General features: G+C 37.1%; 1 protein-coding gene and 1 long non-coding RNA gene across 12 annotated transcripts in view; one reads left to right on the forward strand and one right to left on the reverse strand.

The window, feature by feature from the left end:
- The window catches only part of LOC123617697 (uncharacterized), a 549,026-nt gene that overhangs the window by 394,826 nt on the left and 133,707 nt on the right, over positions 1–20,493 (forward strand). The window lies entirely within an intron of this gene.
- Positions 1–20,493, reverse strand: part of TMEM26 (transmembrane protein 26) — a 39,333-nt gene that overhangs the window by 18,086 nt on the left and 754 nt on the right. For 2 of the 6 annotated variants that reach the window (XR_012510243.1, XM_074374058.1), the window contains exon 2: positions 409–576. Coding sequence is in view for 5 of the 6 variants with exons in the window: in XM_074374058.1 (XP_074230159.1) it covers positions 409–576 (168 nt within the window). In the remaining variant the exon portion in view is untranslated. Of the gene's footprint in view, positions 1–408; positions 577–4,634; positions 4,714–6,853; positions 6,899–20,493 lie in introns of all 6 variants that reach the window. The other 4 variants (XM_074374061.1, XM_010957977.3, XM_074374060.1 and 1 more) reach the window with 4 other exon arrangements.

Here is a 20,493-nt window from a genome sequence, read left to right on the forward strand (position 1 = left end):
GTTTTCTAGTAAACTTTGGTTAGTTGGCCAAATATCAAGCATGAGAACAAAGAAGTGATTCTCTTTTGGCTGGAAACCTTCCCTATTTTATTAATATAAACACATATATCTACATATAGGGAAGAATAAAATATATAAGGCAGACCTCAATCTTTTAATTATATCATTCCTTCGCAAATATATATATCTCTCTTTGTGCATAAATTGTCTAATCTAAGTGTTAAAGGTTCCTTAATGCTGCAGGTTAAATACATTTATTAATATATGTAAGATACATCTGCATATTATGCATGTTATGTGTTTAATAATATATGAAAATATGATTCTTTTGTGAATTTATGAGCCAAACAGTTGGCAGATTTCCCTAGGAAAGAATGAGCTAAAATGTACAGAGCATGTTATCCTCACCAAGTGAAAAGGTGATTTGCTAAATCCTTTAATATACAGTGAGAAATCTCTCACCGTCTCAATGAGATCATCCGCTCCGTTGGTTTGTTCACTTGACATTAGAGTTTGATTGAAGTCTTCTTTGCTGCTGGTATTCTGTAACATTCCTTCAGACTGGCTACTGCAATACTAAGAATTTTTTGTAAAGGCAATATGTCAAAAAATATCACAATAGGTAGGGTTTAAAATGGCTTCAATGTAGCTAAGAGATTATGAGCAGAAACATGAAGTTTACACAGTATGCATAAATACCTCCAAAAATCAGAGTATAGGCTTGAGATAGAAAACCACTTTTCACTTAATATGAGAAGAGTCAACTATACATGTCTTATTTTTCCGCAAGTCTATGAGGAGGAAGATGCTTTTTGATCATTGTGGAAAACTGTGGAATTTATGGATTGGTAATAGAGGTTTCTTTTTTCAACTCTAGAACAATTATAACACCAACAACCAATGACAGCATTAAAAAACATATATGATCTGGTCAAAGCATTCATTCTAAGGCTTTGTTTCTTGGCCAGAGCCTCTTTATCTAAAATACCTTTTTGCTTAAGTAGATAATCCAATTACTTTCAATCTTGTCTGTTAAGCACAGTAACACCACCCCACCCGCCAATTAATGTATTCATTCACCAAAATATACATTTTTCATCAGTTTAGAAGTCAGTTTAGGTTTATAGAAAATTTAACAGTTCATCTAAAATAAATGGCATTTTTTTCTCTTCTTGTTCTTTCATTTTGCACGTAAATTTCTACAAGTATGCTGGGCATGATTGTTATTCAGCCAGATGCTAGGAATCTGAGGTAGAGAAAAGAGAAGAAAAAAGTGCATGAGAGGAAAGGAGAGGTCCTTGAAAATGTAACTGTAGCCAATGATTAATTCACAAATGGATTTTTAAAAAGGTTGATTTTTTTTAAATATCTGCAGAGCCAACATACTTTTGAAACACATACACATGCATGCGCACGCGCACACACACACACACACACACACACACACCCCTACCTACCACATATCCATGATCACACATTTGGATTTAGAGAGAAATTATTTTTTTAAATGCTAATACACTGTGAGAAGTGTATTTTTCTTAATTATTCTGTATACTTCATCGATCATTCTATGAGCTCCTTAAAAAAGTTGAAAAGGAAGTCTGTCAAGGAGCTATTTTTTTCTCCCTTCCATCAAAACAACTAGTGTTATGGGTGAAATGACAAGAATAATTAAGAAAAATGGCCATGTGCTGTATCTCTAAAAGCAAAAATGCAGTTGGTTGCACACTTTTTTTTTTAACAGTTAAAGCTCTAAGAAAAGATAATGAAGATAACAACTTGAATTTTTGAGCCAAGCAACAAATCTTCATTGCAGAGGAGTTTTGTGACTCTAAGAACCCAGTGTTCAGAGGAAACAAATTTGACCACTTTTTTTTTCCGGCATGAAAGCAGATTGTATATAAAAAATAGTGACCTTGATATGATTTTTACATTTTTATCACTAAAAATCCATAGACATCTTACTTTTTAAAAATAGTCATCTCTACTCAGGATAAAATAACTTGGTAGCAAATAGCTTTGTAGTTCATGTTATGGTGTAAAGACCTGAGTCTTTCTCCCTTCTTAGATTCTGTTTGTTATAAATTGGTGAGACTTTCCTTTAAGTGGCAGCTGCATTAGAACTGAAAAGAATAACTGGTTTGACTCCTAAAACCACATTCAGCATTGTACAAGTGAGTTATATGGGTGATCTGGGTGCCAAAATGTCACTTTTTTGTGGGCTATATCTTAAAAACTTTTAATAGCTTCAAAAATAATACCTTTGGGTCAAACCAGACTATGACACCACACAGACCAGAAAAATTCTCTTGCTTTAATTGTGCCCACTTCATAAATAGACTTGACTAAGAGTTAAGGTTATAACTATTGTCATAACCATCTTCTTTCCACGTGTGGAGAAAGAGCCAGATTCAGAAACGATGGCACAGAATTGATCATCTACGAGAAATGTTGTCATGAAATAGGTCAGGATGTTTTCCTAATGCCAAGTCATAGGTTAGAACATTTAGGATGTAGAGTAAATGGAAAATGGGAAAGGAAATTAAATTATTCTTTGCCATCATGAAAAATTCAGAAGATTTTTGACACAAATTCCTGTGAAACATAGAACACACAATTGAGAAAGGCAGTGTGGTTTAATGGCCTAAGGGTTGAGACCTAGGTTCTAAGCCCCAGAACTGCTGTTGATTAGCTGTGTGGCCTTGGGAAAATTACTTAACCTTTCTGAGTCTCAGGATCCTTTTCTATAAAATAGAAATCTATATACCATGTCTAACTTGAGGAGTTGGTGGGTCCATAAATGAGAAAATGTTTCTGAAAATACTTTGAAATGAAGAAACTATGTGAAAAGAGTGATTATTATCCTAACCAAAATTTCTTACAGAATGGACTAAGAACTTCTGCACCTCCCTTTTATTCTGCCATTTCTTACTTCTTTAAAGGTAATTCCAATACTTTTTTGTCTCTCTTTTTTTTTTTCTACTTCTATCTCTGCCCATCCTGCCCAGTTCAATCTCTGGGCATTCATTTTAATTCTCAGTGTCAAAATGAGTCACATCCATTACTACTAAAGGTCCAATTTCTTTGTAGTATGAAAATTAGAGAGGCACTGCCTGGGGCTCAAAAATCTTTTTTTTATTAAAAAGAGAGCTTTTGGTTGCATGCTATTTGTTGTAATGGGATTTGACCTGTGTATGAATTAACTGTGCAATGCATTTATATTATGAAAGCATTTGGAGAAATGAATTGTTACTGTGGATGATAGCCATGTTGTAGAATTGGATGTGAAGGGGAAAAAAATGATTCCAATCACCAGAGCTTATTTCCATACCCCTGAAAGTAGTAAGTAGTAAGGAAATTGAAACAGTCCCCTAATCCTTATGGTACAGTTTTTAAAAGCTATGATAACTTGAACTAACCAGTCTACCATGATAAAAATACTTTCTACAGACATAGAGATAGCCTAAGACATCAGTCTTTTTTAAACAGCAGATTTAGGCAGAGAAATGTTTTCTTCATGTCTACATTATTGGCACATGCTTGTGGAATTCTTCAAAAATAGTTCACAGAACTAAATTCCCCTCTGTGTGCCTGATATTTGGGGCAAGCATTTTCCAGATAAGGTTTGAATGTCTGAAACATATATCAGAGGCTTAACTTTGCCATAAAATGACCAACTATAGCAGAGAAATCTGTGAAAGAGTCTCACAGATTTTGTCAGTAAAGGTACTAAAATAATATTATATCATAACGATGGCTCATCTGTAAAACATAGTCCAATAACCTGAACCCTGAAGATGTGATGTCCAGGCTGGAGTCTGATGGACTTTACTAACTAGTCCTGTCAGTGTTGTATAGGCATTAAGGACAGTAAATGGCTGAATCCAGTCTAGAGCCTGCTACCTAGGGTTTCCCATGTAAGAAGCAACTCACATAAAAATCAGAACATCTCTCTCTACATAGATTAGGGCCTCTTATTGGAAGCCACTTTATTTTCTAGGCCAGTATGGTCTTAATCCAGAAAGCTCACCTTTCCCCGTGGTGGATCCCCTGACTCCTCTCCTTTATACTTATTTCAGAGTCCTCGAGTGAAATTCCTGTTCTCCTAAGACAGCTCTTGAGGCCCTCAAAATTGAATCTCCTGTAATCTGCAAAGCCTGTTATTTTAAGACACACTATTTCAAACAGTGCCCCCAAGTTTGATTGTATTTGTATAACAGAATACAGATGATGGGGTTTCTTTTTTGTTTGAGTTGTTCCTAAAACTGTCACTTGTAGGATGCTAGGTTATTAAGCCCTGCCCATTCTTAACCCAATATAGAAACTCATTGAAATTGCAAGGGTTAAAACCAAAATTTTATACCCCCGTGTAAACTATAGCATATTGGAGTGGGGGGAGGCCTTAGGAACAAGATCTCTAACACAAATTATTAATGATACAATCTTAAGTCTTAAATGAATGCACCATTTTTATTGTTTTGACAGATCATGGATTCACTTCCTTTTTGCTGATGGCCTCTTACTTATTCAATTCTTGATAACACCAATTTCTTAGGAAAGTGCATTTCTGGCAGAAATTGCATTATGATATGAATATAGTTTATTGCTGAGTATTCTGCTTTCCTACTACATACCTGAGTCTCATGGTGCATTTCAAGAAGCCATAATGATGGAACAATGCTAATCAGATATAAAAGTATGGCTGGTGAAAACCTGTGAATGAGGGGGAAAAAAGATAGTTCAGTTTTTACAAAAAGTTTTTTTGAAAAAAAAAGAAAGAAAACAAGTGCACATACCCTGATCACGCTGAGGCAAACCTTTTTATTTCAACTGTTTATTTCAAAGGGGAAAAAAGCACTGTGTGATTTCTGCCATATGGATTATAGAGAAACAAAGTAACTGTAAAAGGCACTAACAGCTGTCATTCTCACTGAATTTCTAATCCAATTAATAGATGTTAATTTTAATATGGTTTAATGGGATACTGCCAATTAGTTTCAGGCACAAAACTGGATATTTTGAACTTAATATGTTTTACAAAAAGTAAATACAGCAATAGTAAATCTTGGATTTTTCAACATTGCAGTTTGGGTAAGTTTGGCTACCTTTTTCAACATTATTACCTGAAATTCTGGGAACTCAATAACATTCTGCTCCTACACAAAAATCAGATGATAATGAATAGAACTGAGCAAAACCAACTGGCTTTGTGTGTATTTGTGAAACCTAGTAAAAACAAAAATCCAGACACACCTCATTGTATTGTGCCTTGCTTTATTGTGCTTCACACCCCGTGTGAAGCAAGTCTGTCAGCCCCATCTCCCCAATAGCATTTGCTCACTTTGTGTCTCTATGTCACATATTTCAAACTTTTTCACTATTATTTTATTTGTTATGGTGATCTGTGATCAGTGATCTTTGATGTTACTACTAAGACTCGCTGAAGGCTCAGATGAGGAGGCATTTTTCAATTAAAGTTTATTACATTGTTTTTTAGATATAATGCTATCACACACTTAAAAGACAACGGTATAGTGTAAACATAACTTTTATGTGCACTGGGAAACCAAAAAATTCACATGACTTGCTTTATTGCAGTGGAACCCAACCTACAATGTCTCCAAGGTACATATGCCTATACAAACAAACAACAGATGAAAAGTTTGGTATTTTTTAAAAGGGCTATCTATAATAACTATTTTCAGAGTCAAAATTCAGAGGGCAGTCTAGAGAGGGCTTTTACTTGTAGTCAGACACATCAGGTTCAAATGCCAGTTTTGTCACTGATCAAGAGTTTGCTTCCTAATCCACAAAATGGGAATAGTCACTGTATTAACCAGCTTAGGCGGCGATAACAAAATACCATAGACTCGGAGCTTAAACAACAGAAATTTATTTTCTCAAGGTTCTGCAGGTTGGCAGTTCAAGATCAGGGTTCCAGAATGGTTGGGGTTTGGTAAGGGCTCTCTTCCTGGATGGTAGACAGCCACCTTCCATTGCTTCCTCACATGGCCTTTCCTAAGGGCAAGCACCCTGCAAGGAGAAAAAGAGATCTCTCTCTCTCTTCTCTTCTTATAAAGGCCACCAGTCTTACTGGGTTAGGCCCCACCCCTTATGATCTCATTTAACCATGATGACTTCCTAAAAAGTCTAGAGATAAATACAGTTACACTGTATTTATGAATTTGGGGAGAACACTGTTCAGTTGACAGCAGTCACATTTATCTCACAGGAATTTTTATTATATAGTTGACCCTTGAACAACGTGAGATCAGGGGTGCTGACCTGATGCACAGTTGAAAATCCACATATAACTTTATAGTTGACCCACTTTATCTACAGTTCCACATCCTCAGATTCAACCAACCATGTAGTACTGTAATATGTATTCACTGAAAAAAAAAAATCTGCATATAGGTAGACCCAAGTAGTTCCAACCCATATTGTTCAAGGGTCAACTGTACTTTCTGTAAAGCAGTGCCTGGCAGAGTTGGGCATTCAATAACAAGTTGCTATTATTAGTATAGTTATGGGACAGTGTGCAATGAAAACATGTCCTTCAAAATTTGAAACATGATAAAAGTTACATACTTTCCAAATTTATTTCTTCAAACTGCATTTTATTTTAGATTGGACTCTTACTTTATAAAACCTCTTAAATTGTAAGTGAATATAATTTTATTAAAATACTTGTAGTACATACATGTGATGGTTTAAAATGACCCAAAAAATAAAAATGTTAATTGCTCAATAAATAGAATTGTTTGAGACAAAATGCTACTAAAATCATACTATTTTAATCCAGGAGAGAAAAGTGAACTAATCTAAATGGAACAGAACATTTAGGACTGACCTTTTACAGGCTATTAACCCTTTCATTAGTAACTCCTTTCAGCTTCTGGAGAGAGGAAGGGAGAAAGGGCAAGAGAAAGAGAGGTCTTTAAAAAAAAAAAATCGGTTTTTAAATAGACACTACCCCACCTTTGATTTCCTGCAGAAATCAATTTTGAAACAAAGGGTGCTGGGTCATGATATTCTTAAAATCTGACTTAGAAGATGGCTGGGCTGCAGAAAGATATCAGGAGCCACCATGTTTAACATGCTCTTAAAAAGAAAAGGAATAATTAATTATTTGACCTTACATATCAAGGGAAACATCAGGAGAGAGTATTTCCTTTGTGAGACTTCGAAAGGAAAGGAAAGGAATTCTAGTTGGCAGGACAGCTAGAATATGTGAATGTTTGTTTGGGTTCCTCAAATATTGGCTGGACTGCAATTTTGTTGACTCTCTTGGTATTAATTCTGGGATTAACTCCCTTAACAATACTGTTACAGTAATAATCTAGGGAAACTGGACTGAACATATAATAGCTCTTGAAAGAGGTTAAAAATAAAACAAACAATAACCCTTAGCATCTTCTATGCGTAAGATTTATTTCTATAATTGGAAAAAATTTCTATCCTACTACGACACTTTTTCTCTAATTAGGAATCTAGATACATAAACAAACAAACAAACAAACAAATCAATATCCAGGGTTTCCTGTGCTGCCTACTAGAGAAAATCTAAATTCCATAACCTGATATTTGAGGCCTTCTTTATCTAATCTATCTTATCTACACTTCCCTTTCCTTTTCCTTTACCACATCCTATCAAGCTGAGCAACTCAATAGTTTCAACCTGCTGTGTATTTAAAATGAAACCAAAAAAATCTTTTGGAAAATTCCCCTCACCTCAGTCCCTCTTCATCAGACCTATCTGACATAAATGAAAAGGGGGTAGGAAGAGGGAGTCACACTGAGGGCCCAAGAATTAATCATATTCAATTAGAGAGAGTGTGAATCCACAGCCTTTCTCCCCAGCTTTCCCACCCTCTCAACTCTACACCTAAGATCTGCTGGAATTTCCAAAGGCTTCCGGGTGGAGACACCAATGAAATGCCTTGGCCACAAGGTGATCAACCACCGATCAGAATTGGGACCTTCCTTCTCCCCTTCCTCCCTCTCCCTCTGACTCTTCAGTAGCAGGCTGTGGGAGTGGTACGACTGAAAATTGTTTTAAAAATTATGGATAAAATGAAAGTATTACCTAGGGAAGTGTTAAAATATGTGTAGATATATTTTATCCTAGATATGAAGAATACATTTCAGCCACATAGAGCATAGGTTTTATCTGACCATGGGTCCCTGTTAAGAGCAAAGTGCTCTGTTGCTCCTTCATCATAGTTCATCTGAAAAGAGGTTCTGGTATGGCTTTTAGAGCAAAAGTCAGATTATGACTACTTGTTTAGGAAAGCCCTCCTCTTACATCTTTATCCATCAGCATCCTTCCTGTATGTCAAAGGCAAGGCAGGAATTAATCTTAACTTGTATTTCTCTTGTGACCCAACACATCCTCCATTGTTTTATAGTTTTGTGTACATCAGTCTTCGCTTTCCTAATATAAGTTTCTTGAAGGCCGATCTTGAATCATTTAGATTCTTATGCCCCTCCCTCTTCCCTCTACTTCATTTTTTCCTTTCCTTAATGGTATCAGATGTCTTACTCAGTCTTTCATTAATGCTTATTAAGCAAATGCTTAAATGCCTGCATTTATAAAGGGAGGACTGAGCAAATGAAGTGAATGGAGGTGACTGGCATTTACGAGGACCTTTGATTCCCATTTCAGGAGGTTTTGTAGCAAGTATGCTCCTTGAGTTGTGTCCCTGGAGGAATTGTTACACAGAAGGAGAAACTTCGCAAACTTGAGAGATCCAGCTTGAATCTTGCCTATTCCATTCATTCATCTTTGGAAAGTCGCTAGCATTCCTGAGACTCAATAATAATATTCACCTCGTAGGGTGGCTGTGAGGATTAAGTGAGACAGTGTGTGAATGGTGCATGCTCAGTCCAAGGGAGTTGCTGCCTTACCTAAGCTCAGCTCTGCACATATACTCACAGCTGCATATTCAGTACCTGCACTTAAACAGGACCCAGAGGATACCTGCATAGAAGACTGTTTCTTCAGATAACTGAAAATCAATCCCATTTTTAAACTGTGGGTCTCAAATCTAAAGCCATTTAAGAGTCCCAGAATCGAGGGAGGTTGTTTGCACTGCTGAGGACATCATTATGCCTGACTTCACATTCAGTGTCCAGGCGGTGACCGTCACAGTCACGGTTTGCAGGGGCTACTTGCCCATCGCAACTTATAAAACGCTGCGCCCTCAGGGCCCTGCCTCCTCTTGGGCTCTGTGGCTTGCCGTTCTTCCTCACTGGGCTCCTGTACTGGTGTTTTCTTTCAGGTCTGGAAAAAAAGCTAAGTGAGTTCCTGACTCAGGCCTTCACACATGTATTGGAAATACCTCTGTCCGTGACTTTTCACCTGGTCATCTCCTTCTCCGAGTTCATGTTGGCTTGATTGGACTCCGCAGAAGTACTTTCCTTGTCCCTCCCGCCTAAATTAGATCACCCTCATTATCCTTGTCTATAGCACTCGTCACTATTACCCCATAGACGTTCAAAGTTAATAATTATATAAATGCACATATATATGTGTGTGTATTTGCTGTCACTTAACTGTCTCCCAGCAAATCTAAGTAATATTCTTAGGAACCATGTCTGTCTGCCTGTCTTTATAACCTCAGCTCCCTCCGCAGTGCCTGGCCCCTGGTGGGCTCCCCCAGATACTTAGTGGTTTCATAAGGTCCTTGTTGATTTACAGTTCCTACTTTCTTGACACTCTGTTGCTGGTTTGAATAGATATCTCTTTTTGAAATATCACTATAAATTGATTCTTATCAGAAGTTTTACTGAAGGAAACTAATTATTCTGTTCTTGCATGAACTTGCTATTTGTTTGCCACTGAAAGATTTACTATTTCAAGGTGACATTTAGCTGTTACTTATTATTTGGAAGGTTTGCTGTATTCTTGATACTGCATGGTTAGTGCAATTCAGTTTTTTGAACCAAGGAGAATGTGAATCCTAAAAATTAAAAACTAAGCCTGATTCCACCTTTTTCTGTGTAATTAACCAAATTGCTTGCCTTTCATAGAAGCTACCAGATCATTTTACTCCAGTCTTCATGTCTTAATGGCATCAAAAGTAAGTAGATGCCAACTGCAAGTACTTGGTATGAAGATTAATACCATTTCAGAAATTACTCAAATCAGATTTCTGGATACTTGTTTATAAAAGTAAGATACACTATTCATAGTCTAACAAAGACTGATAAATACAGGATTAAATGAATAAGACACACCCAAGTGGGAAATTTTTATAAAATTGATAATACTCCATTACTAATGAGCTACCTGTCCTTGGAAATTCCGATTGATTATAATACCAATTACCACTCCCCTATCACAGTACAGAAGATGCCCAACATTAATACTTTAATGCCAAATTGCTTTGCCTTTGCTCTGCTATTTTTCCTAAATTAAAGCCTTCCTAAAGATATTTTGGCTCCACAGAAATTGTTTATTTGTTTGTTTTTTATTTCACAACCCTTAGCCAACATAAAAGTTCTCTCTATATACACAGCAGGAATACCATCTTAAATAATTTTTTTCTTTGTTTATGTACTTCCTTGTTTACTAATCAGATATGTTTGTAGGTTTTGCTACGTGCTAGACACTGCTCTGAGCTCTTAAAGAGCTATACTCATTGTTTTTTTTAGTTCACTTTCTCCAAAAATAAAATATTACTTATCATGCCAAGTTGTCATTTCAACATGACAGTGTTTTTCACAAAATGATTGTCATCACATTTAGCAATTTAGCCCTGCAATGGATTATATTTCCTTCAACTCACCATTAGTCTAGAATTAGAATTCCATTTTCCCCTTCCCCAAAATGCTGGGTTTTATTGTTTTCTTATCAAAGAAGTAACATTTGTTCATTTTAGAAACGTAACAATAGAAGTAAAGTAAGCAAATGAAGAATTAACTGTAATATCACCCACTACCCTGTTTAGCTTTTCTCTCTTCAAACAGTGATTCTAATCTTTTAATTATATGCATAGATCTGAAAATAGATAATATTTAAATGAAGCAAAAGTAATGTTCCAAAATTACTTTGATACAAACCGCAATTTTATTTGTATTTCACTTCTCAGTGTTTCCTAATCTACAAAGGCAGAGTGCAGTTGTAGGGATACCAGACCCAAGTTTTAAAATCGCACGTTAAACCGCCTTGAGGGTCCTCAGTGTTTCTGGAGCACTTTATGATAATAAGCTTATTTTCATGGAAATCAAGAAACTAGGTCAAGATACCTTTCATGAGCCCTTAAACACTGTCTAACAACTTAGGAATTGTCTGTCCTCCTTAGATTGTAGACTGGTTTTCTTTAAATGGGTCTTAACATCCACAGTTTCCATCTGGGCTGCTCAGGAGGGCTTTAACACACAGGGAGAAAGAGTGGCCAGCAGGCCAGCCTCAACGTGGCATCTACCTCTCTGCAGCCCCTTAGAATGCACCCAATGCTCTTGCAGAACACACCACCCCTGAATGCCTGGGAAGTCACTACTTTGACTTCAGCCACCACCCATTTGTCTTCTGTTCTAGCCGGTCCCTCGAAGTCATCTGCCTCCTGGAGCTCTCTACCTGTGCCTAACCACTAAGGAGGGATGGGGGAGGGAGGCTCCTGAAAACTGCCCACAAATGGAAAATTGAATTTGGAGTGTGTATGATTTAATAGGTGCCAAGATAAGCTGAGAGGTTTGTTTTGTCCATGGTCTTACGGGGGAGCAGACTCATAACAAGAACAGAAGAGACAGGGAGGAATTTCAAATCGGTTGGTGATACCTACTGCAGTGGAATCACTCTTTATATTTCCAAAGCCCTTGAAGAATGCCCACATTTAGGTTTTGTAAAGAGGGGGATATTTCTGAAGGTAAATACGAGGGCTCTTAATTATAATTTTCATTGTTTGTTGCTGCTAATTGTTTTTTAACTAAGGTCATATTCTCAAATTGTGATATAAACCACTAGCAAAATTAGTATTATATACTTAACTCAAGATTTTCCAAGAGGATATCTAAAGCAAGAACAAGCCTTATTAAAATTGAAGTTGCTCACATTCAAACCCTCAGCAAGCTGCTTCGGTATGACTAAACGAGGTATAGGACAAAACATGCATTTATTTTAGGATCTACATAACATTTCTGAGGCATAGGAAATCATGACATCTTCCTAAAACATTGGTTCCAACTGAAACCCTGAGTATTGCCATCATGATATTCCCTCAACCTGAAAAGCTCTTCTGTCTTCACTCTTGTAAAACCTACTTCAAAGGCCAGGACATAAATCACAAACCAGAGAAATCTTCCTTGTCTAACAAGCCTGCTGTACAGATTCTATCTTTATTCTGTACTCCTATCTTTATTCTGTACTCTTGGACTTAATTTCTGGGAAATTGTTTGGTTCTCAGAGTATTGTTTTGTCTTGTTCTCATATAACTGCATATGTTTTATATTCCTTCAAGAACACCATCTTAGCACCTACCATAATAAATGATTGTTTAAGGAACAAGTGAATTTAAGTGCTAATGACTACAGGAATTTTAACGGTTTCTCAGAGGATAAAGTGCATGATGGATGTTATTTATGTAATGTTTTAATCTATTTCACTCTATAAAAAAACAATGGTATTTATACTTTCTGTGGAAGAGATTGGTTCTTCACTTCAGGACCAAAAAAAAAAAAAAAAAGAAGAAATTTTAGAATTATCCCCCTCTTCTGTTTTCTTTTGTATCTGTTTCAGTTTTATGAGGATGCCTGCTTGTGCAAGAGTGTCTCTGTGCCACAGCCATGTGTGGTCTGAAATTTTCTACATTCAGTCCTAAGCAAAACCATCTTAGTGCTCATTGGCGAGTCACCTGGGATTTACCTACCCAATTTTGAAATAGAGAAAATACCTTGACCCTTTCTACATCACAGAGAATCCTTGACACCAAAAATGTAGGTAGTTGTACTGTCCACAGGCAAAACCCACTTTGGTTATTGAATGCAGGGCACAACAAGTAGGCGGATGGGGTTCAGTCCTGGCCTGAGAATACTTCTCTGAGCTTCGGCTTCCTCTTTTCCAAGTAGGAGCTGGAATAGTGGCCACAGGGCTGTTGTGAGGAGTGAATGAGGTAATCCATTCAGTGCAAAAGCCTGGCTCATTAAAAGTGAGTGCTCACCAGATGCTAGGAATTGCTTTTGTGATTTATCATCACTAGTTGTGACCTTAGATAAGTGATCTAGCCTTGCTGTATGCAGCAGGGTAATCATCATAAAACAGTAATAAAGATGAAAACTAATTCACAGCGTCATAGTGAGGATTACATGAGATAATGGATGTAGAGCAGGCTTGGAGCATTGTCAATACTCGATAATTAATGGATGTTACCACGTCCATTATCACCATCACCTTTATCAGCATACTCATCACCATTATTAACCGGCAGAAAATGGCACAGCCAATTTATTAAGAGGCTATTCCTAGTAACTAAAATAGGTGTGTGGGATGGGAGGCTCAATTAGGGAAATAAAACAAAGGACTAGTGCAGGACCCAGCCATGGCCCACAGCCGTGCCCATCGTAGAGAGGAAGTCTTTTTCCTAAGGGTTGCTAATTTTTACTCTAATAAGCATATGACATTAAGTCAGCTATACACCAGCTACTCTCTGAAGTCAGACAACCCAAAGTAAAATATAAACCCCCTCCCTAAACAATTATAGGTAGTAGATTTGTATTCAGAGAAGATAAACAAAATCATTTTATATTAACCATCTGTATGTCCTGGATATTATTTCAACATGACTTTCAAAGAAAGTTCATTTGTTGATGCCTGCATATAAAAAAAACCTATTTTTTTTTCAAAAACACTGGTTTCCTTTAATAAAATGATTTATAGGTCTACACTCCAGATACCAGTACTTCCAGAGAAACTTTTAGAGTAGGGAGGGACATGCCCATGGGAAAAATAAACTGTGATGTAAAGGTGAATTTTCCACTGTTGGAGGAAAAGTTAAACAATTCAGATTTGCCCTGATGCTGTATGCATAATAATGTCACTGCCAGGAAAAGGAGAAATGCATGAAATTTAGAAGTCAGGATACAGATACACTGACTCATGGGAGCTGCCCACACTAATTTGCACTTTGTTTTTCTCCCAGTCAAGGACAAGAAGTTATAAAATATAACCTTTTATTTTCGGTTCTAAATGTCTCAGTTGAACATACTTGTGGAGAAAAGCATGGGCATCTCTCAATAGTTCAGTTTCCTGGAGGTCTCGTTCTAAATGCAGACATTATTATTGCTTTGATTCCAAGTCCACTGTGAAATAAAAGAAGAAAATAGGACTTTTTCTTGGGAGTGAAGCATAGTACTAATTTAAGGTAGGATAAGACTCTTCTTTCTAAACAACTAAAAACAAAGTCATTTGCTGGTAACATTGTGTGTGCCTCCAAAAAGGACGCAAATTTAAGTCATCCTTTTGCACTGAACTCAAGGCTCAGGATGTGTAACCCATACACACAAGCACATGTAAAGTTAATGAGTATTATAAAACTCTGGACACAGCAGGCAGTGCTGATGAGTCCAGTGCACAGTGGAAAGTGCTACTGGTGTAACTGAAAAGCTAAGGAGAGATACCAGGAAATACAGACAGCAAGTGTGAACAAAGAGAGACATAGTTTATCTGCTGGGAGAATTTCCAGTGCTCATGTTGGTCATATGGAAACCATAGGGTCTCCTAAATGGCTCCATTTCATCCCCTCTGATATCCAACAAGCTCAGAAGAGTGCTTTTATTTCCCACCTTTCTCTGCAGCATTTTTGTAAACAATTATGGTAGAGGAAGATACACAGTATCAAATACTATAGAATTAACATCCTACAAAGCTCTTCCATACTACTCAAAACTTGTTCAAGATTGGACTTCAAATGTTACCTGTCCAGTCTGGGTTTTTCATTTCTGCTGTCGAGCCTTCTAAATACAATTGATTAATCAAAAGAGATTTCATTGAGCTCTTTTTACAAAATTGGTTTGAACTTGCAATCGATTTAGGATCTAATCTCTTTTCATTTCTAATTTCTCTTTCCTGTTTTCAGTTAGAGGCCACCCAGACATTTTCTAACACATGTTTCAAATGAGATATGGTAAAGATAAAATTTGGCAGTTTTTCACTTGGAGGCAGGGGACATGGGAAGAAGAGACAAAAGTAGAAAAGAAAGTCAGTATTTCTCTGTCTTCTGGGTGGATGTCAGAATTGTCCCAAGGCACACTTAGCTCTTCCTTCTCTCCCTTGTTTTATGTCCCTGGCTCTTCCCATGCCTGGCTCCTTCTCTCTTTAACAGACTCAGCTCAGATCTCGCCTCCCCAGAGAAACCTCTCTGCCCACCCAGCGGAACCTTCCCCCAGTACTCCATCCTTCTACAGCCCATACCACTTGGGCCTTCATAGTTCTGATCACTCATCTGTTTACTTGCTTATTGTTACTTATCCGCAACCTGGTTTTTGTCCTTCAATTTCATTGAGATATAATTGACATACAGCCCTGTGTAAGTTTAAGTGTACAGCATAATGATTTGCCTTATATACATCATAAAATGATTACCACAGTAAGTTTAGTGAACTTCCACCATCTCATAAAGATACAAAATAAGAGAAAAAGGGAAAAACAATTTTTTCCTTGTGATGAAAACTCTTAGGATTTACTCTCTTAATAACTTTCATATGTAACATACAGCAGTATTAATTATATTAATCATGTTGTACATTACGTCCCTAGTATTTATTTATCTTATAACTGTCTGTTTCTGTCTTTTGACAAACTTCATCCAGTTCCCCCTCAGCATACCTGTTTATTATTCACTTTTTTATTGTCTGAGTCCCCTGACTAAAATGTGAGTTCTTTCAGGAGAGGATTTTACCTGTTTTATTCACTTCCATCTTCCTGGTGCTAAAAACATCTAACGTGTATTAGATGTTCCAGGTATTTCTGTTGAATGAAGAATGAGAAGTCTCTGTGTTTCTTCCTCCAGAGAAATCTGCTCAAGTTCCCCCACACTCACCTCCCTCGGGATATCGTTCACCTCCCTAGCCTTTGCAGGTCACTCTCATCCATTTTTCCTGCTACATCTCAAATGCTATGAAGACCCCTCTCCATGCCCACCCACCACCCACATTACTTCTCGTTGCATCCTTTCTCCCCTAAACTGTTAGAGTCCTAATATCCCTGCTCTCCCTATTGCCAACTAAGTGATCATAGATGAAATGATTTAATAGCTCTGTGCCTCAGCTTCCATATCTAAAAATGGGAGAAAACAGAAACAGGAAATGATTATAGCTGCTGTCAGGACCAAGTGGGAAAATCTGTGCCAAACACTTGAAAGAGCCTGAGCATTACTAAATGCTAAATATTCATAATTACCCTTATTCTCACACATTTGAACACTTAACAAAATGCTACCTTTTCTTTTAAAAATCTCAAGTGTGTTTATTTTCTGTTTCTTCACAGTGTCTAGTTTGTATCATGCGTACTTATTAGGCAGGTCAGTAAACTGTTGTCTGATTCAACTTAATAAAGGAAAAGAGAAAGAGAGATGTTGACCAAATAAGTGAGGTATTTTATTAACGCAATGGTATTTACCTTATATTCTTGAAATTCTGATGAAGAAAGCTGAGTGCTTAAAATTCTGTACCTTTACCAATAAATTCAACTTAGATTCCTACTTATTCTCAGATACTGCCTGTTTTTAAGTAAACAGGCTTCAAATTTGTCACAGTCTTGGTCACTTTTCTATCTCCTGAGGAATATTTTATCAGTATTGGCTAGAAAGCAGCTGGAAATCTGGTCTTCCGTTTGACTCTACCTAAATGGTAACTCATAGATCCATTGGATTGTTGCCCAGACAATAGAAAATAAAATCAACAAAAAATAAGGCTATGATACTAACTTCCATCTTACAGAAATGTAAGTGAATAAGCAGATGAACTTAATAAATACTAGGTGAAAAGGGGCAAATTCCACCAGCACACATTTGTTGGACTTAATGAGGAATGTATCGTTGGCTTCCCCTTTCAATCCTATAGAATTCTAACAAATTCAGCTTCTCCAACTGGCAAGTACTTAGTGTTGATGTCATGTTGCCTGTCCCCGGACAGCTGAGCTCAGCAGCCCCAGTTCCATTTTTCCTTTCCAAAGAATAGCTAAAGAAACATTCTTTGGACAAGTGTAATATGTTTGCTACATTTCAAGACATTTCGTTCACATTTTCCTCTATAGGTCTGTTTATTGCTTCATTTCTGTAGATTTGATTTATTGGAGGCCAGGTGCACATTTTAATAAAAAGAACAATGTTCAAACTAGCCCAGAGCAGTCTAAAGGAGGACAATGGGTCTGATGTTCCAGAAGAGAAATTTTCACTTCATGTGTGTACAGAGTTTAGTCCACCATTCAGCCTTGACTGATTACTTGGTTTTCTGTTTAAGGTTTTCCCGCCTCCTCCTTCTTCTTCTCCTTTTTCTTCTTCTCCATCTTTTTTTTCTATTCCCCCTCCTCCCCATCTACTCCTTTTCTCTTTCTTCCCCTCCTCTCCTTCTTCTTCCTGACTAGTAAGTAGACAATGTATTCCATTGATACAAAGGGTCATTCTTTGACAAATCCTTAAAAAAAATAGAGGCCATAATATACTTAACTCTGTAACTTTATTCTACTGACAACATATCATTGACATCCCTCTAGGTCAGTCGCTAAAATCTAGTTCATTATTTTTAATACCAGCAAAATATTCTATAGTATGGATATATTACAATTTTTCAACCAATCTATTGATGAATAATAAGGTTGCTTTTAGCTTTATTTTCCACTAACAAGATAAAAATTAATATTTTTGTACATATGCCTTTACATACGGGTACTTTTGGTTCTATAGGGTGGATTTAAAAAAGTAAGAGCAACGGATCAAAAGATACATGTGTATTTATAGTCATATAGATCTACATATAGATCTCTATAGTAACATTTTCCTATACAAAAATATAGATACTGACATAATATTTACTTGATCTTTTTTTATTCCATCAGCCTTGATTTTCTAATGAAAACATTTTCTAATATTTTCAAAAGCAACAAAAAATTATGCTTAGCCTTACCCAGAAAACTTCAGTTCAGAAATGAACTATGTCCCAAATCAAACCCCTGTTAATTGTCACCATGTTAAATCAGGGATAAATTTCTATTTTTTTTTTATCATTCTGTCTGCTTATTTTTTTCTCAAACTTATGGCCAAATAGCATGTGAGTTTTGTCCATCACAAAAATGACCATTATTAGTGGACAGTTGTATTTGGTAACATCAGTAGAACAAAGCATTACTAATCACATTTCTGTATAGATCATTCTACAAAGACTCAGTTGTTTCTGAAATTTTATAAGCCAAATCTATCAAGTTTTTTTCTTTGCTTATTTTCAAATATAGTCTAGATATTGAGCCAGCAAAAAAAATTTTTGTATTAGTGCTATAATATACAGTATTCATCATGGGCCCATTCTGAAGTAAAGGTGAGTTTTTTCCCTAATCTTTGGCTCTGAACCAATAGTTTATTCGTCAGTCTCTCAAGTAAAAGTTTTTTGACATATACAGACAGAAAATGTGTCCACCTGATGCAGAATATTTTTTAATAAGAAATATAAGACAAACTCTAGGATCTAGAAAAGACTATTTCTTTTGTATTCATTGATGATCAACATATATTATTTCATTTAATTCAAAACAACCTATGAGATAAGTATTTATAGATGAGGAAACTGAGACTCAAAAAAGGTTAAATAACTTGCTCAGTGCCTCACAGCAAGTAGGTAGGAAAGCCCAGATTTGATTCCATTATCTCTCTGATTTTGAGGCCAAACTCTGTACAGGAACATGTCTGCAGTTCTGTATTTAACTTGATGCATTGGCCATCATCCAACCTTTTAGTTTTTTTAAAAAACCTTTTTTTCCTCTCTTGGTTTTAACTTACATTTCAGTCTGAGTTGGCCAGCAGTCAATGGTAATATAGACATGAAGGTTTCATTGGCTACAGTATTTCTACACACCTGCCATGGAATTCCAACTTAATGTGAGCTAAACCCTCTGGTCCACTCTTGGAGAGGGAGAGGGATATGTCAGGGTCAGCTGAGCTGTTCCTTCTTCTGAGGTTAACATTTTTCCCAAAAGCTCTGAGGATGGTTGGTGGCAGGACGACTTTCCAACAAACATTTTTCAGCCTCAGACTTCATCCTCCTATTACTGAAGATATTTTCTACCCTAGCATGTTAAAACTACTCAGTAAAAACTAAATCAATTTCATATGACCTGCTTGCTGGATGAACACTTTTCTCTCTTCTCTCTTTTAAGATTTATTTGGGGAACTAATACCATTTTTCTTTGAGATTTCCAAAAGGCACACTGGAAAGTACCTCAAATCTCTACTGCTTAATAAGCTGTTAATGGGGGTGGAGGGCAGTGACATTCCAATCATTATTGCATGAAATTAAGATCCTACTTGAATAATTTGTTCATTGATAATTCTAGAAATTTTTTGACAGTGGAGAATTTAAGCAAGATACACAACATTCTAAGAGACACCACATTCTATCACTCGGATTGCAGTGAAATACACAGCCTCCTGTAGTTTAATGCGTAAAACTGTAGAGAGGGTTTTTTTTTTTTTTTTCTTAATATGGTGGCCAACTGTAATGCCATCAAGTATATAATTCTTGAATTGGCTCATTTCCTATTTCTCCTAGCATTCGGTATTTTTACAGTATTGACGTTTTTGAAAACAGAGACTCGTTTTAAAAATTAATACAGGAAGAGGCCTAAGTGGGAGAAGTTTAGGATGAAAACCTACTGGCAGTGGAGCATAGAGGTGCAGGCTCTTTGTAAATGGCAGGGAATCTTTTTCTCAATTCTTTAATTAGCATTCAGTTCTTCGGGGAGGAAATGAAGCATCATGCAGAGCCTGTAGTTTGGCACGTTCAGGTTAAGTCTAAACTACTACCTGCTAGTCCCTCCACTAGCACTGCAATCCGTCTTTGACAAGATGGGCTGACCAGTAACCAAGGCTCCTAAGCAACCGAGCTCGGAGGACACGTGAAGCTGGTGTCATGCCAAGGCGCCCAGGGCTGGAAGGAAGCTAAGCCGATGAAACCACAGACCTGCTGCGCGGGGCTTCTCACCTCTGGAGGTTGTCGGATGCGGACAAGCTCTTGCACAAGTTGCTGATGCTCAGAGAAGAGCATTCCCTTAAGTGCATGCATTCAGGCTAACCCATGTACACTCATACACCCCAAATTCAGAACGCAGGGCACATGACACCCCCCTGGTCCCAAGATTCTCCCACTTTGGAGCACTTTCTGCAAAGCAAGCAAGCGCTTCCCTTCTTTTTCCTCATCTTCCAAGTTGCCAAACCTGGGACTGGGTGGCGCGTGGCTGCGACTCCAGCCTTCCCAGTGTTGCCCTGGGACCCTGGGGACTCCGGC

This window comes from Camelus bactrianus, chromosome 11 (assembly GCF_048773025.1).
Source record: "Camelus bactrianus isolate YW-2024 breed Bactrian camel chromosome 11, ASM4877302v1, whole genome shotgun sequence".
NCBI classification, from domain to species: domain Eukaryota; kingdom Metazoa; phylum Chordata; class Mammalia; order Artiodactyla; family Camelidae; genus Camelus; species Camelus bactrianus.